This window comes from Hippocampus bargibanti, linkage group LG12, assembly GCF_051943395.1.
Source record: "Hippocampus bargibanti isolate YZ-2025 linkage group LG12, ASM5194339v1, whole genome shotgun sequence".
NCBI classification, from domain to species: domain Eukaryota; kingdom Metazoa; phylum Chordata; class Actinopteri; order Syngnathiformes; family Syngnathidae; genus Hippocampus; species Hippocampus bargibanti.
In genome coordinates this window covers 18475358-18502500 of record NC_142745.1, presented here as the reverse complement: position 1 = coordinate 18502500, position 27143 = coordinate 18475358, and the positions used below count along the sequence as shown (strand labels likewise).

Below are 27143 nucleotides of genomic sequence, written 5' to 3'. Positions count from 1 at the left end.
CACTGCTTCTTTACAAATGGCAGACACGGTGATTACGTATTTCAATGAATAGTCCAACTTCCACCCATCCTGGAACCGACCGTCGGCCCTGGCAGTCAACGTGCCTCCTTTATTTGATTGTTGCCATTTTAGCTTTTTTCTATTGCCATTTTAGAAAATGTACATTTTTGGGGGGAAAATGGCCATTTTAGAAAATTGGGGGACTGATTCAGTCAGTAAAAGCTTGGCCAAAACAAACATGCGGATCAAACCTCTAAAGATGGGGGACACTGATTTGCTGTGGCGACCCCTTCAAGGGAAAAGCCGAAATGAAAAGAAGAAGATTCAGTCAGTACCTCACCTACTAATTAGCTGTTCCTAATTGAGCCTCTAGATAGCAGCACTCAGCACACGTTAGTAACAGCGCTACTGCCCAATGTATTCATTCTACATGCGGGCCAGAAGTTATTGATTTTATGACAGAAACTGCGAGCCGGATGAAAATTGACCACTGGCCGCATTTGCCCCCCGGGCCAGATTTTAGTCATTTCTGTCTTGGAATGATTTCAGGTGCGAATGCATTGTGTCAACTTCCAGCCAAATGTGTCGCAATACCCCCACCCCGTATGATTATTGTAGGTTCAGTGTTATTTTCATTCTATTCTTAAAACTGGTGTGTTTTGGACTGAACAGGAGGGGGACTTTGTGGGACTTGGCAGGAACGCAGACCTGGAAAGACTTTGCAAGTCTGGACGAGCTCTATGCACGCACACAAGTCCAAATTTGAATCTCGTTTGGACCAAAGGTTATTTTTACCTGGCGTCTGCCTGCTGGTCGTTCGCCGAAGCTCGTCTCTCATTGGCGCAGTGGATGCCCAGCGTCTGTGCATGGTGGGGCCTCGGGGAGTAGTGAAGTGAACTGGAGCGCTGCCTCTGGGAGTTCAGCTCGTCATCTGGGAGGACCAAAGAGGCTCGTTTGAACCCGACCCATGTTCCAGAAATTGAAATCTGATCAAAAAACGGGGCCTTACCTTCATCCAGCGTGAAGCTGTCGGACAGAGAGCTGAGCTCTGACGGATTGACGTCGTCTAAAATAAATGAGGAAAATCGTTTTTTTCAAAGGGCCAAAAAGGATCCATGTTGACAGTCCCCTTTTTAGCAAGAGAGACATCCAACAGTTTGGGTGGCATCTGTGGGGGGGGGGGGGGGGGGGGGGGTTTACACTACCTGCCAGGATTAGCGAAGCCCTTTGGGTGGGTTTCTTTCCGGTGCTGATCCTGTAGGCGTTGATCTCCCCTTCAATCTCCTCCAATTTTCTCATGGCATCCAGACAGTTATTTTTCCTCTTTTTCTTCACCGTCTTGCTGAGATCCATCTCGTTGGTTAACTTGATGGCTGCTTCAACGATCTTCTGCTGCAAAGCAAATCTGCTTTCCAGGTTCCTCAAATGAGGGTCCTTGGGGGGGAGAGCGAAAGAGAGACAATTTGAAATGAGCAAAGTCAACAATATATTCTTATGTAAACAAGTAAGTAAATAAACAAAAAATAACTGGGTAAAAAAAATATAAAAAAACAAACAAACAAAAACAAATACATTTGAAATAAATACATCAAAAATAAATACATTAAAAAATTAACTCATTCACTGCCAGATGATGTGCAAAAATGTGTCCACTCCAGTACCGGGGTTTTTGTCATATTTCACTCAAATTGCAATACCCACAGAATATTGAGTTTTAGTTTTTCATCAGAAAAAAAGTTCATTTCTAGCTTATTTGGTCCTGGAGTTATCCGACCTTGAAATTGGGGCGGCTGTACAAAAGGCGAAGGCTGCCTCCTCGTTGGAAGGAAAAACAGTGCCAGAGGTCTGACCAGCGCTTTATCTGCACCCCCCACCCCTCCGTATGAAAAACAAAAACTCGAACGAATTTGGGAATGGCGCTCCACGTCATGCTTTTCAATTCCCGAATATTCGGGAATGGCAGTGACTAAGTTAAAAATTAACAAATGGACGGACGGATGGAAAAACGAACGAACGATTGAATGAATGAACGAATGCACAAGAAACACACCTTATGATACGGGAAAAGGTCATTCAACTTGAACTCTGTGCTGACACGTCTTCGGACCTGAGGGGTCTTTTCTCCACTCACCAAGGGATAATCTTTCGGTAATCTGCCCGTCAGTTCCTGCAAACGAGAACCAACGAATCACCTTCCACCTGGGATGCTTCAAAGTTTCTGTCTGTGCAACGGTATCAGCTGAAATGATTGATCTTTCCGCATATTGACATTCATCGCGAGCGGAAGACTTGACCGACTCACCGCTTCCCGCATGCAGATCTTCTTCAGTTCCTCCAGTTTCTGTTTCAGGGCGGCGTTAAGCTTTTTCTCCTTTGTTCTTAACTCGGTTATCTTCTCTTTTTTCTGCTCGTCGGCGACGTCGGAATCGGCAGAACCTGTCGCAAAGCGCCGAGGCGGTTTTCACAATTCATTGACAAGCGGACAAGCGGGCCGGCCGAAGAGGTGGAGATGAAAGATGAGGCGTACCGGCCGAGATGAGGCTTCCGCTGCTCGCCATGATGAGCTGGTGTTTGCTTTCGGGACCGGGAAATTTACTCATCCGTTGGGCGCTGAGTTCTGTAAGATCCATGGCAATGTCTCCGGAACTCCTCGCCGTGGTCATATTTGACTGCAGGGGGAAAACAGGTTGATTGGAATAGAATGGCAGGGCAAAATGACAAGAGGAATTCAGGCATTTTATTTGAAGACGGCCATCCTCTCAGGTTGGGTAATCTATTCCTACCCGAGTACACGCAGCTTCTGCCCTTTTTAAAAACGCTATCCAGACTTCCAACACAGTCAAAATTGACCCCCTTTTTCCCCAATCTTAACTGCCAGACTCCACTGTAGCGTTTCCTTTCAAGGCTCATTTAACGACCCGGACAATCCTACCGATTCACCACTCTGGCAACGCAACGGACTGAGAAATAAAATGTTCACTCGGTGCTGTACACGCGTCTTGCGCATCAGCAGTTTGAAGTGCCCGAACCTCCCATTCTCACAAAAAAAAAAAAAAAAAAAAAAAATCATCTCACCACTCCATTAAGCTTAAGTGCAGACACTGCAAGGCAGCAATTTCTTTTCAAACTGGAAAACTCACGCCAGCAACATTGTGGGAGCCTTTCCATCAAAGAATATAGACTTCAAAAAAATCAAACAACGACCACAACATTGTAATGGAAATGAACCAATAAGACTCAGACATTGATTTTGAATTGTGGTTCAACTGAAGTGCTGGTATTATTGTTCTTTTAATTGTAAAGTGTCCTTGGGTGCTTTGAAAGGCGCTTGTAAATGAAATGTATTATTATTAAATAAACAAATAAACAAACAAAGAAAAAGATAAATAAAAATACACCTATGGATAAATAAATAAATCATATTAAAATACATAAACCAAAAATAAATCGATCGGGGGGATTCAGGCCTGGACAAAAATGAAGACAGTGCAAGGAAAACAAAAAAAAAAGTGTCACACAGGAGTCGTCAAACTTGTGATCTGCCATTCGACTCTTTTCAAAGGAGACAAATTGAGCCTTCATAGAAATCCTACTGAAGCTCTTTGAAGGAGCTCAAACGTGGCGTCTGGGAAAAGCAGCCTTCACATGTGAGCCAAGTGGAACAGGTTTTGCTCCTGGGAAGTGGCACAAAGTCTCACTCTTTGGTTTAGTCCAGGCCTGGGTCACCATCAATTTTGTCCACGCATGGATAGTGGCGCTCGCAAAATACACAGCCGCATCGGGTCAGGGATCGCGAGATGCGCTATACTCACTCGACTTTGCTTTCTGTCCAGGTAGAACTGGTGCTGACTGATGGCCATCACCCAGATGGTTTTAATTAGAGAATGGCTGGCATACCAGGAATGAATGACAAGGCCGGTCTGCCCAAAGGTCCGCTTGCTGACTGTTTCGCTGTTGAAAGTGAAAACAGTTTTGCTCACCGTGTGAAAACACCAACCGCACCGCAATCCCCCCACCCCAACGACTTTTGTGTATCCATCAAAGAAGTCACGCGACGAGGCGCCCGTTGCATAATTATCCTCAATGAGCTGGAGGCGGCACAAAACAAAGGGGGAGTGTTTACGCAGGTAAAAAAAGCTTGAAAATACAATCATAATTTCTCTAAATCTTGGCATTCGCATTATACGTTCTGGGGCAACGGCACTTTTTGAAAAGGGAGCTCCATTCATGGGAAGCGACATGGGAAGGAGGAAAGCAAGCGAACCACTCACAGTACTCAAGCAATTGTTTTTCAAAAGCAGCTTTGCAATTTTTTTACTACAATGTAGCCCGTGGCAAAAAAATGAGTTTTACACCAATGATGTATTGTAGCCTAACAACATCCATAGCGATAGCGAGAACAGTAAACATAAAAAAAATAAATAATTCAACACGATACATTCTGATTTATATAGCACTTTCACAATAGCTGCAGCTGTAACAAAGCGCCCAAAGTGGAGGATCACATTTTTGAAAAAAAAGGGACACCACAGAAAAGAGACAAGATTAAAAGATTTTTTTTTTGGATCGCTTCACTGACCTCAGGGGGTCGATGACTTCCACGGCAAATTTCTTCTCTCGGAAATATAAATTCTCCAACTGCTTCCACTGGAACAACTGCAAAGAATTGTATCAAGGGTGAAAATTGATTTCATGGCTGACGCAAAATCGACAGAATTGGATGTCTTGGGTTAAAAAAAAAAAAATTCTCAAAAATTCAACCACAGCTGATTCTGGGGTGGCGTGTGGGTTTCTGTCGCTAAATTCAACACGTTCGACACGTTTCTCGAGATTGGACCACTGAAGTAAGAAGAAAGAGGCAATAATTGAGAAAAATGGCTTGATGTCATCATCGCCCGTGCACTAATCGCAGCTGTGAACTTTTTGCCAGGAAACTCAGGTAGCAAGAGCGGCGCGGCTACCGTATTAAGTAAGCATTGATGAATATTGATGATATTTTTGGGGTCAGCAAGCGGGACGACCCCTGAAGGGAAAAGCCAATAGAAAAAGAAGAAGACAGGCGAGTGTGTCTCAGGTATTTCAACCATTTCAAGCTGTATAAACTGTTTTCAAAGTCTGAGAGCTAGGTTTGAGAGGAGTAAATGAAGAGGCAGATGGCCACGAGCGAGGCTTACCGCAAAGCTATTTTTTTTGGTCTCCCAGCTATAATATTCCTGCGTATTGAATCCGAGTGCACGTTGAGTTTCCCACAGGGCTTCCTTGCTTGAGCTTCCTTGAACAATGCCCGTTCTTGTCTGCTCTCCGGGAACCAGATAGGTGTTGCAAGAGTTTCAGCTCAGCCCTACCCACACCCCATTCCTCTGACATCACAGACACCTCACCCCCCCCCCCGCCCGGGCTTTGCACCACTATGAGCCGCTCCCGCCGACGCTGAGCTCTTCCCTTTGAGTCAGACCAGTCAAACAGGTTGTAGTTGCATAACAAGGAAGAGCCCATTTCGGAAAACCTCAAATAGAAAGACAAAATGCGCACACACACACACGCACGCACACGCACGCACACACACACACACACACACACACACACACACACACACACACACACACACACACACACACACACACACACACACACACACACACACACACACAAATTTGCAGAAAAGGTGTGTCATAAAAGTTTCAGGACCGCCATCACTGAAGAGATTTCAAATACACTATACTACAATACTGGTGTCACTCTTCCAATCGCTCAGCTATGATCTCTGCGCCCGTTTCTTTACATGCATCGAGGAGAATGTAACAGTGAAACTGGACTTGCTGCCACGAGTCATCAGTGTCCATGTGTCATGGATTTATGAATGGCGCCCAGGGATCAAACGCTGGGGCCTTCAGAGAGAGAGAGACTGAAATCGCCAAAGCTGAAGAAAGTCAGCGGACAATATTGGTTGTAATTTTTTGATATGAGGGCCATCGTTCAATGTGATTCCTTGTCGGGAAGCCAGATGATCCGTTCGCAAACACATCCTATGCCGTTCTCTGGGTTTTTCAACCCATTTGTTCACAACGCCCTCAGTGTTCCTCGCCAAGAAGAAAATCGTACTGGAGAAAGTTCCCTACCGCTCCGAACAGTTTACGTGTTACTACACATCCCATTGACCGCAGAGCCGCAAGTGAAAATGACGAGCCCGACAATGCAAATTGCAGATTTAGAGACTACAGAGAGATGAAAAAAAGACACAAAATAAAACATTCATGGCGGATTATCGTGTCGATGCTCCCAGCATTAAAACACACGAGGAGACAGTTCACACATTTGTGCAAGCGCTTGTACAGTATTTGAAGAGAAAAAAAAGGCGGTTCACAGGCTGCTTCTGAGGCCACAGCTAAACTATGTTTGAGATGTGGACACACCTCAATCTTTGCAAAAAAAGCAACAAGCATGAGACAACAAGTCATTTTCTTGCAGGTCCTTTCACTCCTACAAAAGTTTGACGAGGCTTCAACAGCTGATAAAAAAAAGAAAGTCAACGAAACTGCTGATTTCTTTGGTGACAATGTGTGCTTGCCCCACAAGGTGTGAATGATAACGAGTTAGCGTTGACATCAACATTGTTACCATAGCGGCCATTATAATCAAGAGATTCTTGTGGTTTCAGTCGGGATACGTATGTACGCACGCATTAACGCCAAGAATCCAAGCACCTGGGACAACGAATAACGAAAAACAAGGCAGACACCCTGAACATCATAGAAAAACAAAAACAAAAAAAAAAAATGGCTGACCCTTGTCAATTGCGTTACATTAGTTTGATGGCAACATGACGTTTCCATACATCTTCGACAGTGACGAGAAAATATACGCTTATACTGTAAATCACAGGTGCCAAATTCAAGGCTCGGGGGTTAAATTTGGCCCGCCACATCATTTTATTCGGCCCATGAAAGCAAATCAAACTTGTGAAATGCTTGTTAAAATCCGAACTGTCTCATGTAAACCGCAATAACAGTCATTATTTTTTACTTCAAATTTGAAAACTCATTAATTTGTTGTGCGCTCTATATGTAATAGGTGGACAGGATTAAACATTCTAATGGCTTCCCCAAATTCATAACTACAATGTGGCCCGTGGTAAAAAAATAGTTTGACACCCTTGCTGTAAAACGTGAGTTTTTCCGTTTTTATCTTGAGGGACTTCCTTTTAGTGGAAAGTGATTCCGAAATCTTATATCATTCATGAGTTCTCACCCAAAATAAGACATTATTGCTACTCAACTTTTACGGAACACGATTCAGAAATCTTACATGTCACGCATGAGTTGAACCCAAAATAGGAAGTTTTTGTCGAAAATGTTCAAAGTCAGAGTCAAAACAGGAAACATAGCTCTTCAGAAGTGTAATATTCATTCAACAAACGCCCAATTTACTCTCCAAAGAAAAAAGTGGCTGACTTCTAATGAGTAGGAAGGCCAACTCATAATTCTCGCGTAAACTGCAGTTAGATGAAGCATCGTACAGTTTTAAAAGGGAAACGTCTGTGAGTGGATGTTCTCAAATCCTTTGCGCCCATTAACACAGCTGGCCGGGTGCCAAACTTTTCCTTATTTACTTAACCTTGACTCTGTAACACCAAAGCAGATAACGCCTTTCCCACCAACTCTCTGCTTTCTTGTGACTGACATGGGAATGATGGTGCTTATTTACACATTGAGAGGATCTTTAACCATGTCAGAGCTAACAAAATACACGTAGCAAAGGTTGGTAAGAAAGTAATCTTTTGTATAAAAAAAAAACCAAAATCATGATGAACATGCCTGATTTGCCCACGATTTGAAAGAATGAAATTCATGCCATTCATAAAAAGACTTACCTTTCTTGGTTTGAGTTTATCTTGCAAATCGTACTGGCCGACGCCTTTGTAACTGACTCCGAGCCACCAAGGGATGCCCTGCTTGTCCTGGAGGTTCAGCAAAACGTAGCATTCAGCAGTGTGAGACAAACAATAGCCTCGGCATAGATCATGACAACAGCACAATGACCTTTTCGTCCCGATATCGTTTGCGTTTCAAAGTCTCCATTTCTCGTTATTATACAGTCAAACCTGGGTTTTCGACCATAATCCGTTCCAGACTTTTTTTACCTTGATTGAACAATACAAACACGCCTGCTTGCAACGGAGGAAAATGCGTCAGTCACAATGAGACGCGACACGAAGAAGTGACGTATAAGGAAGCGGAGGGAAGTCAGGTGGTGCATTCAGGTACGCTCAGTTTGGCCGAGAACCCATTTTAGGTTGTAAACCCAGGCATAAAAAAACACTACATTTTTGGTCGAGAACAGAGACGTTGCAAAACCCAGGTTTGACTGTATTTTCCATTTCACCGCAAAGTAGTTAAAAGACCCCATTTACGACGAATCATGGGAATGGAACCGTCATTGCGAACTTGCCGATGAGCAAAATGATGTGGCATTCCCCTCCGGTTGTTCAGCATACTGTATTACAACATGTCCACGTTTTTTACACACTCATATTTTATTATAATTTGTAGTTGCCGACCATTTTAATGGAAACGGTGATGATGAGCCGCCGTTGAGCTTCGTGTTATCCCTCGGAGTACGTTGTAACGGGTTGTTCAACTAGAGCGTTATATGCCTTTCGGTTTCAAACATTAATTAGCCAAACATAGCGGGATGTTCATGAGTTTAGAGTTTCCGCTTGCGCAGCAGTGGGTTTTGTTGGAGCCGCTGATATTACCTTTACTGGGTAATAATGGACTCCATATGATGGCAATGATTCGACCAGGCTTAGATACCTAGGAGAGAGTGTGACAGAGAGAGGTAGAGATAGAGAGAGCGAGAGAGACAGAGAGAGAAGGATCAAAAGGAATACGGTCACTTGCTTGTGTAAAGTTGCCATCAAAATTCACAATCCATCTTCACTTACTTCACGATGGCCTGTCCTCTCGTCAGCCCTTTCAGTTTCTTATAATGGTCAATCACTTTGTCCTCACTAGAGTGAAATAAAAGAATAATTCCCAACGTCAACGTTTTTGAAACAGTGAATCCAATCGCTAACTATGGCAATTTTTTTGCCGGGAAAGAAATCCAAATATCGGGGGTACATGATTGGTCAGCTTCATTCTTTGGTTTATTGACGTGTGATACATATGCAAGTAAATTGTTGGGAGATCACAAACTGCGCTGATAACTTACCAATAGCTGAGAGACGGGTGTTTCCTGAGAACTTGGGTGGGCAGAACTGGCAGATGCTTTAAGTTTGATTTGGCTGTTTCAGGACTGCAAGTATAGATCAAAAAATAAAAATAAATTAAAATGATATGAACGACAACGAATACATTTAGAACAAGAGTCAATTGATCCACCCGTTTCCTTTCAGGAGCCCGTCCAAACGAGGAATCAAGTTTTTCGTCTTTCTATGATTTATAGCGAGGAAAGGTAATTAATAAGCATGCCAAATTACACGTCTGGTAAGGAGAGTTGTGGTCTTTGTTAGCGATAAGTGCCCCCGCAATTTCTTTTTACATTTTAACTAGCTTGAACGTTAGGAGAGAAACGTGAGTCAGATTGGCGCTTGCGAGAGGATTCTAATTGTCGCTTCGCGATCGGTTAGCGACAATAGCAACGAAGGTGACAGACCGTAACAAAAATTGCAGTTTTTCATCTCTGTAATCTTCCGTCCAAAGATGACAAGATGTTCCGAGAGTTCACCTTCATTGATGTTTCGCCAAAGTTAATATGCAATATTTATATAATCGTGGATGGGGTGCATTGAAGCCATCGAGAGCACATTGGGAGGACACATTTCAGTGTAATTACCTCAGCCATTTCAAAACAGACAAACCCTTTCCAAATGTTGTTGGTTAACTCCAGCCACTTGATTTATCATCCCTTCGCTTTTCCATCAGTCAACCGTGAAGGATTTAACAGCTCAAGTCCTGTGATGTCTGCCCAAAAAAAATGGCAAAAGCCCCCCCCCCCCCCCAAGTCGTATATTAAATGCACAGACCGGCTCTGTTATCTCTTCAGACAAGCGGTGGTGTGCCGATGTGGATGTTTCAAAGCAAACACTCTTCAGCTAAACAAAAGAAAATGGGGGAGAGTTGGCTTGGCAGGATGTGGCATGAGGCATCTAAGTCGGCACACTACTTAAAAAAGACAATTAAATTATACGTCTGTGTAAGCTCTCAGTCATACAGGAGTGGTCCATCGATGAAAAGGTTTCTTCAGCCGTCATCTATACTTCTTTGTTTGAAGGTGTTGGACGTTTCGCTTCTTATCCAAGAAACTTTGTCAGCAAACTAAAGTCTTACTGGTAGTTTAGGCCCTATATATATATTTCCCTACTGTCCAGAGATGGCGGTGCCAGACTCTGCTAGGTCCCTGCTCTCAGGTTGGGGGAGCCGTGGACTACTCCCAGCACCTGTTCCACTGATAGTTCCGATCGTTCTGACTAACGACTGGGCTGATTGCCCCACTTCGACCGGTATCACCTCATCAGTATTACTAATCCTATGTTGCCTAAGCAGGCTATTGTATGAACGATCCAAATTGAACCTCAACCCCACCAAACCGGTTTAATGTAGGATTTAGTTGTTTTAAAACTAAGTCATCCCATAACAATCACCTCAATACCAAGCGTGTCAAAATTTCTAGTTACGTTCTAGTTACGGTTTCCTCTCGGGGGCCGTTATGAATTTGGGGAAGCCATTAGAATGTTTCATCTCCTCCACATATTACATCGAGTGCACAACCAATTCATGAATGCTGTTAAAACCGGGGTTTTCTACCATAATCCGTTCCTGAAACCTGGTTGAAAACCAATACATTTCCCATCATAATCAATGTAATCTATGTCTTCTTTTCCTTTCGGTTTTTCCTTTCAGGGGTCACCACAGCGAACCAGTGTCCTCCATCTTCAGAGGTTTGATTCGCATGTTTGTTTTGGCCGAGCTTTTACGTCAGATGCCCTTCTTATATGCTTTTTTATTCGAGTCGCAATTGAACAATAAAGAACACGCCTGCTCACAATGGAACGATACACAAGGGTAATGCGTCGGTCACAATGAAACACGACACAAGGAAGTGACGTATAAATGAGCAGAGGGGATTTGAGTGGTGCATTGAGGTGCGCTCAGTTTGGTCGAGAACCCATTTTTGGTTAAAAACCGAGGTATACAAAACCCAAAATTTTGGGTTGAAAACCGAATGTGTCAACAACCGAGACGTTCGCAAACCCAGGTTTGACTGTAACTCGTGTTCAAATTTGAAGTCATAAAAATACTGTTATTGCTGTTTACATTGTATAATTAAAAGTTTTGGTTTGGACTTTAGCATCATGGAATTTCACAAGCATGATTTACTTTTGCGGGCCGAATAAAATAATGTGGTGGACCAGATTTGGCCCCCGGGCCGTGACTTTGACACCCGTGCTCAATACGAAACTAAAAGGATTGGGTTTTTAGCTCAAGGGCCATTTGTCCTCCCAGGGCCATTTAGAAATGTCAATCCAAGCTCCAAACCCATAAGAAGGATGACATTGACAGCGTACGAAAGATAGATGCTGATCCAGTTATGTGAACTGGCTTACGTTTCAAAAACAACAGGGGGTGGGGGGGTCTTGGGTGTTCAGTGCTCCCCCGTGGTTGCCTCTCCCCCAGGTTGGTGGGGTTTTGCTGTCACGGCACTTTACCAGCATGTTTGACGGCGTACGTTTTATGAGGAGCCGGCCGGTGCCTGATGTTGTCGGGGTGATCTACTCCGCCGCCACTTTGCCCCGTCAGCAATCTGGAATTCATTACTACGTCTGTTATCTCTCCGCAGCCTGCAGCGCGGGCCCGATTCCTAACGCCCAGCCCAACGCAGCCCACCCAGCCGAGCCGGCAGATTGGCTATTTGGCATGGCTAAGACGGAGGCAGAGAGTACAAAGATATCCACCCTGACATAAATTTCATACCCTTTTTTCCGTATGTCAACTGAATCCAAACAACAACAAAAACAAGGCGTGATGCGAGGTGAAGACCGACTCAGTAATAGTCGTTTTTGCGTTCTAAAAATAACAGCATGGACTGTTTTCAATCAAGTACCAAAACTTAGTTGAATGCAATCAACCTGATGGGGCATTCATTCAACTCTCAGTAGGGGGGGGGGGTTGGCACGCTCTGCCATAATTCAACTGAAACCGTCTACCATTGGACGGTGGACTTGTCTCATCCCCTTTGGAGGAGGTTTGTGGCTAATCTCACCGCTACAGGGCTCTTTTGCTGATACAGCGTCGAGGAACACCGTTTAGACTTAAGGGATTTAAGGGCGAGCCGATGTCATGAAAAGCAACACAAAACAAAAGGGCTTCATTAACAGGAAAGAGGAATACTGCTGTGTGACAGGGCGGGAGGAACCATTTATTTATTTATTTTGTTGTGTTTTATTTAATGTCCTTCTGAAACGAATTTGGCCCCATCATTTTCTTCCCTTTATTAGAAAAGAGCTTCAGGGCGGTAGTTACGGTGCACTAACAGATGTTGCAAAGGTTTGATGTATCAAATTGTACTATAGTTAAAAAGAATCAGGACAGTGTATTACAATGTACAATAACCCACGCCTTATTTCTTACAGAACACAGCTATTTGTGTTACAAACAACCTCAGGGGCCATTTTAGAGGCAAATAATTTGGACAATATGCGAGTTGTGCAGATCAACTACACTCCGCTGAGCAATATTTACCCGTCACAGCCAATGAATGCCTTCCACCATTGCTATGCAAAATAAAACAACATACCTTATCAGCAAGTCAAGCCTCTGAGGCCTACTAAAGCTTATCTCCACCGGCGGATAGATTATGGAGGGAGGCCATCCCGAAAACGGTCTCTTTCCCGCTCATAAGCACACGTGAATACATATCTTGAGACAAAGCGAGAGTTATAATATTGCAACACGTGTACTTCTGCATTTAGACAATACAAATCCTTTTAGATTCATGTGGATGCTCGAAGGCCAATTCGATGCCACAAAGCTAACTCAAGGGAATCATTAACTACGGGAAGTAGAAAGCAGATCCAAGCTAGTTGAATATTATCTACTGTAAAATAGTCATTACGCTCTGACCAATCAAAAGTAAGCCATATTTGGGTGGACACTTACAAGCCAACTATTGTGTGCTGTATTATCCAATATAACTTGGTTGATGTACAGTATTTAACTCACCGCAGACATTTCAACTCCTTTATGTATGTATTTATAAATAAATAAATAAATATGTAAATACATAACTACATACACGCACACACACACACACGCACACACGCACACACACACAGTGTACCACAGTGTTGTATTTACATTAGTGGCTATTTTTGTGGTTCTGATTTGCAGTGGTGTATCTCGGCATCAAATATTGCAAAGTAATGCATATTTTGCAAAATGTTGCAAAATTATCATCTTTAGATTTTCAGTACTTTTGTATTTTGCTCTTCATGATGTGATAAAAGTGTACCTCAATGTGTACCGTGAGACTAGATGGATGTACTCAGTTTACAAATGTACTGTACAATGTTGAGTGCTGCATTTGTGCAATTCTCGTCGTACGCATAGAAACTCCCCCCGCATGCCTTTGCAGAGGTATTAAACTTGAGTATAAAATGGTCTTACCACGTGTAATCGCCATTGACCTCCTAAAAAAAAACACAAAAAAACAACAACAATCGAGTAACAGCATTATAACATAAACGCTTACGGGCATAGGCTGGCTACCCCGTGTCCAAACACTAGTTAGCTTGATTTTAATTGGACAAAAAACGGGAGATGTATTTTTCCTCCAGAGTAGCGTGCAGTACTTTAAATGAATAGCAACAGTGCTGGTGTTTTCACTGCATCAATTAGAGACAAATTTCAAATGTCGCTCAGACCGCTTTGCACACTGGTAGTTTAAACACAAAGTTCAGCAGAAGCGGAGGTTCTTCCTTACCTGTAATGCAAATGCGGCTAACTTGAAAACATGCTCGCTCTCCACTTCGATTCCCTCCTGTTTTAAAGTTGAAGAAACGATGGTGAGTGGCAAACGAGTTGGTTTCGACGCGCGACCACAAACTGCATTTGAACCAAACCCTGGTTTTAACCGTACCTCGGTCCTCTCGCTACCGACTGAACCACTAATCACACCGATAAAAATGTATACTTATAACTGTCTACGTGCGGCTATTAACTGTTACATTTCTTACACGTCATTTTGTGTTTTTTATCGATAAGGTTATCACATTCGGGTTCATGTTAATTGTAGTTTGGCTGGTTGCGCGAAGATTAAACCCCCTCGGCGAAATGGTACGGTCCGAGCAGGTTCAACAGTCTCCGTCTCCCATAGCGACCAGTATGCTCCCCCACCCCAATAGATTACAAAATTTGACCGTTTGTTGCATTCAAGTACCCCTTGGAATTATTTACACTACCCCTTCCTCGTTAAATATTACTGTACTCAAAACGCTGGCGAAATGTGAGAACATTCGAAGATATGTGTTCTGCGTTGTTATTTTGTAAAGCAAAATCAGACATATTAAACATACCTAACACCCCAAGACATACTTTAAAGCGTTAATCGGTTTTTAATCTTTATCAGGTGGTAAACACGAAAACAGAGTCTAAAGATACAGTACAACGCTTTTTGCACAAACAACTGTGAACACTTACATTAAACACCAAAGATTTTGCATTCAAGAAGAACAGCTCCACGGTGGTGTTTTCTTTTAAAAAGGTGATCTTCTCAATGTAAAATCTGTGAAGAGATTGCTTGGCGTTATGATAAGTGTCAAGTGTCAAGCGAAGTTATCGTTTCCACGCATTCCATGCAATTTGATCAGTTGACAGTTACTTGACTGCCACCTGCTGGTCGACATCCGTCTTCACTTAGGGGTGCTGTCAACATGCCAAAATTAGGGTCAACTGAAATAGCCTTCTCACCTCACAAAGAATTTGATTTCCAGTGTATCTGAAGTCTTGGAGAAGTCATGATCGAGAACTTTTCGATCAAGCTGAAGCCAGTTGTTCTGGCCACTAAATGTGATTCAGAGAATACATATCGCATCAGTCACTTTTAAATGAATCATTAAAACCCTAGATTGAAATAAAAATAAATATTTTCTAAATACAATGCACTTACGTGTCATCGATGAAGCAAAGACCAAAGTATTCCTTTTCCCTCAGGTTGAAATGGGATGCCACCAAATCTAGCAGGTCTCGCGATAAAAGCTTTGGCTTGTAAAAGAAACCAAAACAAAAAACAGTTATTATGTAGTATAGTTGCTACAAATAAAGATGCTTCAATGTTATGCTGTATGATTATCAGAGAATAAAAAATAAAGGCTGTGGTAATTTTTACAAAACAAAAACCGTTCAGCACCTGGACGAGCAGCTCCAGCTTTCGACCGTCGAGTAGGTGTACTTGGCACTGACGCCCCTCAGTCATCTGAATAAAGAAGAAAAAACATGAGACCGGACGAGATTTTGCAATTTGATGCTTTCTTTGCAAAACAAGTCTCCAGCACCACCAATAGCCACGAACAGTACAAAACGCCACGCTTCCCCTTAGAGCCGGGAGGAAAATAGCTGACAGTCTTTTTCGGAGAATGAACAGTAAATCACTTCAATTTCCTGTTTGCCTTTGTTGTGAATGAATAGGTAACTTGAGCCAGTGGGCACCCTCACACCAGCAAAGCAAGATAAGCAATGCAATATCAACCATTTTCATTTGAGTGCTTCAACGATGGGCCCAAACCACAACACGATTAACATTTTAACAACAAATAACTTTTACCCATATGGTTCTGGACAATCTGTTGTCAAACTTCTACATAATCTGTACTTCCTCTGTATCCGCACCGGCACATGAAACATATACATTTCATGTGCTCCTCTTTCAGAAACAAAGACGAAATCTGTTGCAGTCAGCAGAACTGCATTGCAATATGAGGTAAATTCAATTTTACTAGGAGGGAAAATACAGTTCCGAGCTCACAATAGACCTGATAAAACAGCATATCACACATCAATGTTCTTTTTGGGATAGACAAAGCTGTAATATAGGAAATATGTAACATGAATACTGCCAAGTGTTAAGCCATAATAACATCAGAATAAGGAAAAACAGCGAATTGCAAACATGGAAGTTTAGCACCCCCATTGGCCATTGAGAATATTGCAACTGCGGTCATAGTCACTTCTAATAATCATACTGAACTCCATCCATCCATTTTCCGTACCGCTTATTCCTCATTAGGGTCGTGGGGGGTGCTGGAGCCTATCTCAGCTGTCTTCGGGCACGAGGCGGGGGACACCCTGAATTGGTTGCCAGCCAATTGCAGGGCACACAAAGACGAACAACAGTCACTCTCACACTCACACCTAGGGACAATTTGGAGTGTTCAATCTGCCTGCCATGCATGTTTTTGGAGTGTGAGAGGAAACCGGAGGACCCGGAGGAAACCCACGCGGGTCCGGGGAGAACATGCAAACTCCACACAGGGAGGCCGGCGTGGGACGCGAACCGGCGACCTCTACACTGTGAAGTCGTTGTGCTTCATACTGAACTATGCATTTTATTTATGAGTGCCTTTTAAAACTCTCAAGGACACTTTACGGTTACACACATGATTGCAATTCTATTTATTTTCAATAGCAACAAGGAAAAAAGTATTTTGTTTGAAAATAATTCAAGGTTGATGTCAACAATTGGTGTGTACACGACACCAAAAGTAAATATTTTTATGTAGCTCAGAGTTGTGTAAAAACAAAAGAAGCCACAAAGTATGCAGATATATAAAAATCCTCGTCTCACCCCCCATGGGTGGTGTCTGTCCCCAATTTTAGCTCAGGTCTTCTACCAGAGGCCAGGAAGCTTGAGGGGTCTGCGCAGTATCCGTGCTGTTCCCAGCACTGCGCTTTTCTGGACCGAGATATCCGATGTTGTTCCCGGGATCTGTTGCAAACAATTGTCGAGTTTGGGGGTCACTGCCCCGAGTGCTCCGACCACCACAGGCACGACTGTCACCTTTACCTTCCAGGCTCTCTCCAGCTCCTCTCTGAGCCCTTGGTATTTCTCGATTTTCTCATGTTCCTTCTTTCTGTTAATCGGTTTTTAATCTTTATCAGGTGGTAAACACGAAAACAGAGTCTAAAGATACAGTACAACGCTTTTTGCACAAACAACTGTGAACACTTACATTAAACACCAAAGATTTTGCATTCAAGAAGAACAGCTCCACGGTGGTGTTTTCTTTTAAAAAGGTGATCTTCTCAATGTAAAATCTGTGAAGAGATTGCTTGGCGTTATGATAAGTGTCAAGTGTCAAGCGAAGTTATCGTTTCCACGCATTCCATGCAATTTGATCAGTTGACAGTTACTTGACTGCCACCTGCTGGTCGACATCCGTCTTCACTTAGGGGTGCTGTCAACATGCCAAAATTAGGGTCAACTGAAATAGCCTTCTCACCTCACAAAGAATTTGATTTCCAGTGTATCTGAAGTCTTGGAGAAGTCATGATCGAGAACTTTTCGATCAAGCTGAAGCCAGTTGTTCTGGCCACTAAATGTGATTCAGAGAATACATATCGCATCAGTCACTTTTAAATGAATCATTAAAACCCTAGATTGAAATAAAAATAAATATTTTCTAAATACAATGCACTTACGTGTCATCGATGAAGCAAAGACCAAAGTATTCCTTTTCCCTCAGGTTGAAATGGGATGCCACCAAATCTAGCAGGTCTCGCGATAAAAGCTTTGGCTTGTAAAAGAAACCAAAACAAAAAACAGTTATTATGTAGTATAGTTGCTACAAATAAAGATGCTTCAATGTTATGCTGTATGATTATCAGAGAATAAAAAATAAAGGCTGTGGTAATTTTTACAAAACAAAAACCGTTCAGCACCTGGACGAGCAGCTCCAGCTTTCGACCGTCGAGTAGGTGTACTTGGCACTGACGCCCCTCAGTCATCTGAATAAAGAAGAAAAAACATGAGACCGGACGAGATTTTGCAATTTGATGCTTTCTTTGCAAAACAAGTCTCCAGCACCACCAATAGCCACGAACAGTACAAAACGCCACGCTTCCCCTTAGAGCCGGGAGGAAAATAGCTGACAGTCTTTTTCGGAGAATGAACAGTAAATCACTTCAATTTCCTGTTTGCCTTTGTTGTGAATGAATAGGTAACTTGAGCCAGTGGGCACCCTCACACCAGCAAAGCAAGATAAGCAATGCAATATCAACCATTTTCATTTGAGTGCTTCAACGATGGGCCCAAACCACAACACGATTAACATTTTAACAACAAATAACTTTTACCCATATGGTTCTGGACAATCTGTTGTCAAACTTCTACATAATCTGTACTTCCTCTGTATCCGCACCGGCACATGAAACATATACATTTCATGTGCTCCTCTTTCAGAAACAAAGACGAAATCTGTTGCAGTCAGCAGAACTGCATTGCAATATGAGGTAAATTCAATTTTACTAGGAGGGAAAATACAGTTCCGAGCTCACAATAGACCTGATAAAACAGCATATCACACATCAATGTTCTTTTTGGGATAGACAAAGCTGTAATATAGGAAATATGTAACATGAATACTGCCAAGTGTTAAGCCATAATAACATCAGAATAAGGAAAAACAGCGAATTGCAAACATGGAAGTTTAGCACCCCCATTGGCCATTGAGAATATTGCAACTGCGGTCATAGTCACTTCTAATAATCATACTGAACTCCATCCATCCATTTTCCGTACCGCTTATTCCTCATTAGGGTCGTGGGGGGTGCTGGAGCCTATCTCAGCTGTCTTCGGGCACGAGGCGGGGGACACCCTGAATTGGTTGCCAGCCAATTGCAGGGCACACAAAGACGAACAACAGTCACTCTCACACTCACACCTAGGGACAATTTGGAGTGTTCAATCTGCCTGCCATGCATGTTTTTGGAGTGTGGGAGGAAACCGGAGGACCCGGAGGAAACCCACGCGGGTCCGGGGAGAACATGCAAACTCCACACAGGGAGGCCGGCGTGGGACGCGAACCGGCGACCTCTACACTGTGAAGTCGTTGTGCTTCATACTGAACTATGCATTTTATTTATGAGTGCCTTTTAAAACTCTCAAGGACACTTTACGGTTACACACATGATTGCAATTCTATTTATTTTCAATAGCAACAAGGAAAAAAGTATTTTGTTTGAAAATAATTCAAGGTTGATGTCAACAATTGGTGTGTACACGACACCAAAAGTAAATATTTTTATGTAGCTCAGAGTTGTGTAAAAACAAAAGAAGCCACAAAGTATGCAGATATATAAAAATCCTCGTCTCACCCCCCATGGGTGGTGTCTGTCCCCAATTTTAGCTCAGGTCTTCTACCAGAGGCCAGGAAGCTTGAGGGGTCTGCGCAGTATCCGTGCTGTTCCCAGCACTGCGCTTTTCTGGACCGAGATATCCGATGTTGTTCCCGGGATCTGTTGCAAACAATTGTCGAGTTTGGGGGTCACTGCCCCGAGTGCTCCGACCACCACAGGCACGACTGTCACCTTTACCTTCCAGGCTCTCTCCAGCTCCTCTCTGAGCCCTTGGTATTTCTCGATTTTCTCATGTTCCTTCTTTCTGATGTTTCCATTTTCGGGACCGCTACATCCACGACAACGGCTTTCCTTTGCCCTTTATCTATGACCACGATATCTGGTTGGTTGGCCATTACCATCTTGTCAGTCTGTATCTGGAAGTCCCACAGGATCTTTGCTCGGTCATTCTCCACCACCTTGGGATGTGTTTCCCATTTTGACCTTGGGGTTTCTAGTCCATACTCCGCACAGATGTTTCGGTAGACAATGCCAGCCAACTGGTTATGGCGCTCTATGTAGCCTTTCCCTGCCAGCATCTTACACCCTGCAGTTATGTGTTAATAATAATAATAATAATAATAATAATAATACATTTTATTTCAAGCGCCTTTCAAAACACCCAAGGACACTTTACAATAAAAACAATAAAACAAAGCACATAACAATAAAACCATAAGTAAAATGATACATAATAAAATAGCAGATAGAACTAGACATTGAAAGCAATTTTAAACAAGTGGGTTTTGAGGTGAGCCTTGAAAATATGTCCCTTTCCAGCAGCTCATGTACAGTAAAGTCTCGTTATATCGATATCGGATATATCGATAGTCCCGGTTATATCGATACTATTTCTATGCACGCACGGAGAAAATTACATGCAAACAGGGTCGGATATATCGATAGTCCCGGTTATATCGATATTTTTTCGGACTCCCTTGAATATCGATATAACGAGACTTTACTGTATTTCGTTTTTCTACTTTCATTCCTTTCATCACTTTGCTGCTGTGAAATGTAAATTTCTCCACTGTGAGACTAATAAAGGCATATCCAATCCAATCCAAAATAGGGAGGGAGTCAATATTACGGATGTCGGGTGGAAGTGAATTCCAGAGTTTGGGAGCAGAGCGGCTGAAAGCTCTGCATCCCATCGTGGTGAGACGGGCAGAGGGCACATAGAGGTGAAGGGAGGATGAGGATCTGAGGGACCGAGAGGGAACAGAGATTTGAAGCAGGTCAGAAAGATAGGGAGGGGCAAGGTTATGGATGGCTTTGAATGTAAACAGAAGTATTTTGAATTCGATACGATGTTTAACAGGTAGCCAGTGGAGTTGCTGGAGGACAGGGGTGATGTGGTGAAAGGAGGGGGTTCTAGTGATGATCCGGGCTGAAGAATTTTGGACGAGTTGGAGTTTATGGAGAAATTTCTGATTGATACCGAAGAGAAGTGTGTTGCAATAATCGATGCGGGAGGTGACGAGACTGTGGATAAGGATAGCAGTGGTGTGAGGGGTGAGCGAGGGACGGAGACGGTTAATATTACAGAGGTGGAAATAAGCAGACTGAGTTATGTTATTTATATGTGACTAAAAAGATAGTGAGCTATCGAGGATGACACCCAGGCTCTTGACCTGAGGGGAGGGGGACACGGTTGAACTGTCAATGGTGAGAGAGAAATTGTTAGTTTTGTGGAGGGTGGATTTGGTACCGACAAGGAGAAGTTCGTTTTTTTCACTGTTAAGCTTGAGAAAGTTATGGGAAAGCCAGGATTTAATTTCTGAGAGGCAAAGTGAGAGGGATGAAGGTGGAAGAGAGGCGTCGGGTTTGCTGGAGAGGTAGAGTTGGGTGTCATCCGCGAAGCAGTGAAAGTGAATGCCAAACTTACAGAAAATATTGCCAAGAGGAAGTAGGTAGATAATAAAGAGAAGTGGCCCCAGGACAGACCCTTGAGGCACACCAGAGGACACAGGAGAGGACCGTGAGGTGAACAAGTTGATTTGGATGAATTGTGAGCGATCAGAGAGATAGGAATGAAACCAGCGGAGTGGGGTATGTGTGATGCCTAGGGTGGAAAGTCTGTCGAGCAGGATAGGGTGGGAAATGGTGTCAAAGGCTGAGGTCAGGTCGAGAAGGATGAGGATGGAGAGTGAACCGGCATCGGCTGCCATAAAAAGATCATTCGTGAGTTTTATGAGAGCCGATTCAGTACTGTGGCGGGGGCGGAAACCAGACTGGAATTGTTCGTACAGGTTATTGTGAGTGAGGTGTGAGTGAAGCTGGGACACAACTGTCTTTTCAAGAATTTTGGCTATGAATGGGAGGTGGGAAATTGGACGTAAGGTGGTCGCGATGTATTGATCCATGTGTCCACATATCTCGATGCCACACACTCTCTCTCTCTCTCTCTCTCTCTCTCTCTCTCTCTCTCTCTCTCTCTCTCTCTCTCTCTCTCTCTCTCTCTCTCTCTCTCTCTCTCTCTCTCTCTCTCTCTCTCTCTCTCTCTCTCTCTCTCTATATATATATATATATATATATATATATATATATATATATATATATATATATATATATATATATATATACATACAATTCCTCGTCTCACCCCTCATGGGTGGTGTCTGTCCCCCATTTTTTTAGCTCGGGTCCTCTACTAGAGGCCAGGAAGCTTGAGGCTTCTGCGCAGTATCCGTGCTGATCCCAGCACTGCGCTTTTCTGGACCGAGATATCCGATGTTGTTCCCGGGATCTGTTGCAACCACTCGTCGAGTTTGGGGGTCACTGCCCCGAGTGCTCCGACCACCACAGGCACGACTGTCACCTTTACCTTCCTATATAGGCATCGGTTTGGCATATGGGAGATGAGGGTTCGAATCCCACTTGGGGCAGAGAAAAATGAGCACAAAAACATCATCGAGTGTGGGTCCTTGGGCAAGACCCTTCATGCTAATGTCTACCTCATACAATGATGAGAGACAATAAATGGAATGACATGCCGGCTCAGACGTCGCCTGGCCAAACAAGGTCTGCGTCGGGTGCTGGGGAACCAGAGCACCTTGATGAAAAATGAGCTACTGGAACAAAGCGGAGATGCACGAGATGCGATATATATATATATATATATATACAGTAAAGTCTCGTTATATCGATATCGGATATATCGATAGTCCCGGTTATATCGATGCTATTTCTATGCACGCACGGAGAAAATTACATGCAAACAGGGTCGGATATATCGATAGTCCCGGTTATATCGATATTTTTTCGAACTCCCTTGAATATCGATATAACGAGACTTTACTGTATATATATATATAGTTCTTATAAAGTTCTTATCCCATGACCGTAAAGCGTCCTTGACAGTTTTGAAAGGTGCTTAGTCATTAAATGTATTATTATTATTATTATTATTATTATTATTATTATTATTATTATTATTATTATTATATGTAACATCTGACTTACGACCGGCACGACTTACGACCACAACCGCCCTATTTCTTTTCTGCTGCCTGCCAGCCAGCATCTCACTCACGCACAGCAATCGACCGTGTGATTGCTTGGGAGGGGGGAGTGTCCAACGGCCAGGAACAGACCCAAGGCAGGTGGGCGTCGGCACTCGGGACCACCGCGACGAGAAGGGTGGGAGGGTCGGGCATCGGCAGCATGGTGTCGGCGGCATGGCGTCGCCGGCATCGCGTCGGCAAGAACGCGTCGGCAAGAACGCGACGGCGAGAATGTGGCAGCGTGCCCTCTGCCTCCTTGAGACACTTCGTTCTGCTTTGGGGCGAGGTAGCGGGGCGAGGTAGCAGGTCGAGCGCGTCGGTGCCGCAGTCTGCCGTGGGGTCCTGCCGCGCGTCGGCGCGGAGAGCGGGTAAGGCCGGGGAGAGGGCAGACCCACGCCTGCCTGCCCCCGTGGCATCCGAATCAGATCATTTGTAAGTCATTGAGCAGAGTCTCGATTCAACATTTTGAATGGATTTCGACTTACGACCGTTAGGTCGGAACGGAACCCGGTCATAAGTCGGATGTTACCTGTATATACTAACTGAGTCTATTGAAATAAAAATGATAATTCAGGTGACATATTAAGAGTTCCATTATCGCATTGAACTTAAGGACACAGATGAATATTAGCCATTAGTCAAGAAGCCGCCATACCTGGGAGCCAGATGCAATCTTAAAGCGTGCCCCAAGGAAGTGTTGGCATGGCAACAGCACACGGTCATACCACCTCCCCAAGGTCTCGTTCGCCACGCTCCAAACGAGCTGTCTGCTCGATGCCACGAGTTCCTCCATTTCCTAAAATCGTACGCTCAAGCCTAGAGGTACAAGACCTTTGACCGGTTTCTACGTGTTGATGCTCACACGGGAGAGACGGTGCTCTGTCGTTCACTCGAGTGAGCTCGACTCAAACGAGCCGTAATGTGATAAAAGCGACCATTTGGAGGCACAAACACACATTGTATACTGTGTTGACGTCATGTCGCTGAGAGTCACCAACACGGAGAGCAGTCCGTATCAGGCGCAGAATTTCACATGAACAGCGAAGTGCTTCTTTCGGAGTACCTCCAGTCATACGGCTGAAATGATTACTTACAATAATCGTATCACTCGCTCTGATTTTTGCCACTTGAATTTGAATCATTTGACGTCAACGTCCTTCATGGGGCCTAGGACATGGTCTGTCAATCTGGACGCAGCCAAGCATAGCCTGAAGTCGGAAACTTTGAGTGAAATCTTAATTTGCTAGAAGTTGAGTTTTGTCGATGGGAAGTGAAAATTCTGCCTTCAAAAAGCCAGAGTCACTTGTCAGAAAGGGAAAAAAAGCCATTGGTCCAAAATATCCATTTGTATATTTTATGTTTTCTTTGGTCCCGATGACTGCAAATGCGAAATGAACACTTTTATTTTGTGGTCGGTTTCCAGTTTCACATTATGCAAATGATTGAGACAAAGCAGCGCAAATGATAAGTGACTGCATTTATTTGAGCACACATTGCATGTGCAAATGTTTTCCGAACCCGCATTGTGAAATTATCATCGAGGCACATTTCACCATTCAATTGGCTGCACTGAGCATACGCTAAATCAGAGGTGTTCAAGTCAAGGCCCAGGGGCCTAATCTGGCCCGCCACATCATTTTATTCGGCCCACAAAAGCAAGTCAAGCATGCCAAGTTCCTTCCTGACACAACCCTCTGTATTTATCGGGGCTTGGGACCGGCACAAGAAGACTTATGTCCCTTTGTGGCTACAGAACAAGCAACTCACTCAGTAAAAGGCTCCTATCCACAAAATGGTCATCGGCACAGCAACATGTACACCATAACAGTCATTATTTTTTAGTTCAAATTTAAAAACTACCTTTTCATTAATTTGTTGTGCGCTCTATATACAATATGTGGAGGGAATGAAACATTCTAATGGCTTCCCTAAATTCATAATGGCCCCCAATTGGAAACCCTTGTGTAGTACATTGTGGCAAGCGGCAAAAATGACTTTGACACCCCCGGACTAAGTCATGCTAGAATTTGAAAGTAGAACAGGACACCACCAAAGAAATGGCTGCCTTTGTGAGAAAGGTTGATACCCAACCAACCACTTCACCCCCCCTCCCCCGTACCATCTCTTGCCTGGCACCCATAACATTAAACGACCTAATGATGACATTTGATGTCACTCTTGGAAGCGGTTCCTCGATGCGAGCTCATGTGCCGCACACCACATACAAGAACGAGACGATTACAAGCTCTGTTGTTTTCAGACTGTTGCTTTTGTCGTCCGCCGGGGAGGAGCAATGGCGGGACTTGCTACCTTCCTACAGTTTCAGAACGAAAAGGCCCACTGCATTAATGGATCTCGATGCGTTAAGAATATTAGCTCGGTCATTCCAGTCCCCAAAAGCTCATCTCCACATCGGATGACAATCGGTATGGAGTGTAGAAGCGGGCAAATGAATTGTTTTGAAGGAGGGCAAAGGTCAGAGGGAGCAGAGGCGTGGCGTGAATTGAGGGCCGAAACAGCTGTCATCCACAGGAGCCCCCAGCTGTCAATCTGCGACACAGACCGAGACACCAGATGACGGGCTGAACGCAATACATGTGCCGAATGCCTGACACACTCACGCAAACGCACACGTGCAAGATGGGGAACGGCCAAAACATGACCTTGTTTGCACCCTTTCGCCAGGATACGCAAAAGGCAGGAGAAGCGGCTGGCATGAAGCACGACTGTGTGCACGTGGACCATATGTCGAGAACACGTCATGGAAGCGGGCCATCAATCATCATGACCATGCGGGCCAGCGCAATTGCCTCCATTGCCAAAAAAGCCAAACATAAATGGTGAATGACGGATTCAGCATCACCAGGGCAAGTATTACGAGTGCCTATGGTCAGTACAGACGCTCCTCAATTTACGAACATTCGAGTTACGACGTTACGTCACATACGAACATTTTTGCGGGTACAGTATGTCGAAAAATATCCAGACAGAGATGCTGTACATTATTTTTTTTTTCTTGTGCGCCTTTTTCCGGCCGAGCATGCTTGGGAATGAATGCTTACTGTGCTTCACGCAACATGCACACACACAGACACATTAGAGCAGTGGTTCTTAAACTGGGTTGGATCGAACCCCATGGGTTCAGTGAGTCGGTGTCAGTGGTTTGGTGGAATTTGCATTTTTTTAAAAATAATAATAGTAATAATGCATTTCATTTATCAGTGCCTTTCAAAACTCTCAGGTTCACTTGACTGTCAAAGGATCAGTTTTTCTGTGGGTGAGCAGCGGCAGCCACACACGCCAGCGTTCAATCAATCCGAAAGTACAGTAATTCAAATAGATCGCAAACTAGCTAGCTAGCTAGCTAATACATAGCTAGATAAATAGAGAGCTAGCCAGCTCGATAGCAAATCGATAGCAAATAGATAGCTAGCTAGGTACCTAGCTCAATAGCTGGATAGCTTGATGAATTAAACATTTTTATAGAACATTTCTTCTCCGGTATAGTATTTCCCCAACTGTATTGAGCGATTTACAAGACATCAATGTTGCCAGTCATGTAAGAATAAATGCACTTTAAACAAGTTTGAGGTTCCCCAAGGGAGCCAAATAGTAATCCCTTGCGTGGTTCGTTCTGTATATCAAATCCCAATGACGAGGGAAATGCAACCAATCGAATCCAAATGACACGAGAAGAAATCAATCCACATGATTTTTGGACTTTGACCATCTTCATCTTAAACACAAACCAACCCACACTAAAAAATAACATCCCGAGTTACGATGCCGTGGGCTTCCCTTGCTCCTGAAATATGTACAAATGCAAATATGTACAAATTTTCACGGTAATATATATAAATACAGACCGTGCATTTAAAGAGAGTGGAAATAAAGCCCAAAGGCGGAGTGTGTGGGTCATCTGGAATTCCGTTCCTTAGAAGCTTCCTTACCACTGGAGTTGAAAAAAAATAGATCCAGTTGGGATGCTGAATTACTGGATAGTCCTGGCACATACAGAACAGAACGGATCCATTTGGGCCGCCGTTTGCCTTACAGAAACCGTCTGGCTGCACAAAGAATGCAGACTTTGGGATTTCGGTGAGCTTTCGACGGTTTGCAATTTTGAAGACACTTGGGGAATTTCATACAGAATTCATTTGACTCTTCCCATATTTCAGTTGAAACACTGAGCTCCTCTGGGAAGTTAGAAAGGAACTTGCACATTCGCTACAGTAGGTGGCAGTGG

The 27143-nt window shown here is 43.7% G+C and overlaps 1 protein-coding gene across 2 annotated transcripts in view; it reads right to left on the bottom strand.

Annotated features, from left to right (window-relative positions):
* frmd4ba (FERM domain containing 4Ba) overlaps positions 1-23705 on the bottom strand; it is a 32583-nt gene extending 8878 nt beyond the window's left edge. Inside the window, exons 1-19 of one of the 2 annotated variants that reach the window (XM_089009984.1) lie at positions 23553-23705; positions 17937-18002; positions 17697-17791; positions 17498-17590; positions 17228-17312; positions 13984-14040; positions 13668-13690; positions 9214-9297; positions 8945-9010; positions 8756-8813; positions 7871-7957; positions 4580-4656; positions 3813-3951; positions 2528-2669; positions 2303-2436; positions 2051-2167; positions 1206-1434; positions 1010-1066; positions 796-931 (exon numbers count right to left, since the gene is read on the bottom strand). In XM_089009984.1, the coding sequence (XP_088866110.1) occupies positions 796-931; positions 1010-1066; positions 1206-1434; positions 2051-2167; positions 2303-2436; positions 2528-2669; positions 3813-3951; positions 4580-4656; positions 7871-7957; positions 8756-8813; positions 8945-9010; positions 9214-9297; positions 13668-13690; positions 13984-14040; positions 17228-17312; positions 17498-17590; positions 17697-17791; positions 17937-18002; positions 23553-23690 (1883 nt within the window). In that variant the 5' untranslated portion in view covers positions 23691-23705. Of the gene's footprint in view, positions 1-795; positions 932-1009; positions 1067-1205; positions 1435-2050; positions 2168-2302; positions 2437-2527; positions 2670-3812; positions 3952-4579; positions 4657-7870; positions 7958-8755; positions 8814-8944; positions 9011-9213; positions 9298-13667; positions 13691-13983; positions 14041-14699; positions 14785-14969; positions 15063-15168; positions 15264-15408; positions 15534-17227; positions 17313-17497; positions 17591-17696; positions 17792-17936; positions 18003-23552 lie in introns of those variants that run through there. The other variant, XM_089009983.1, reaches the window with a different exon arrangement.
* Positions 23706-27143: the final 3438 nt, after the last annotated feature.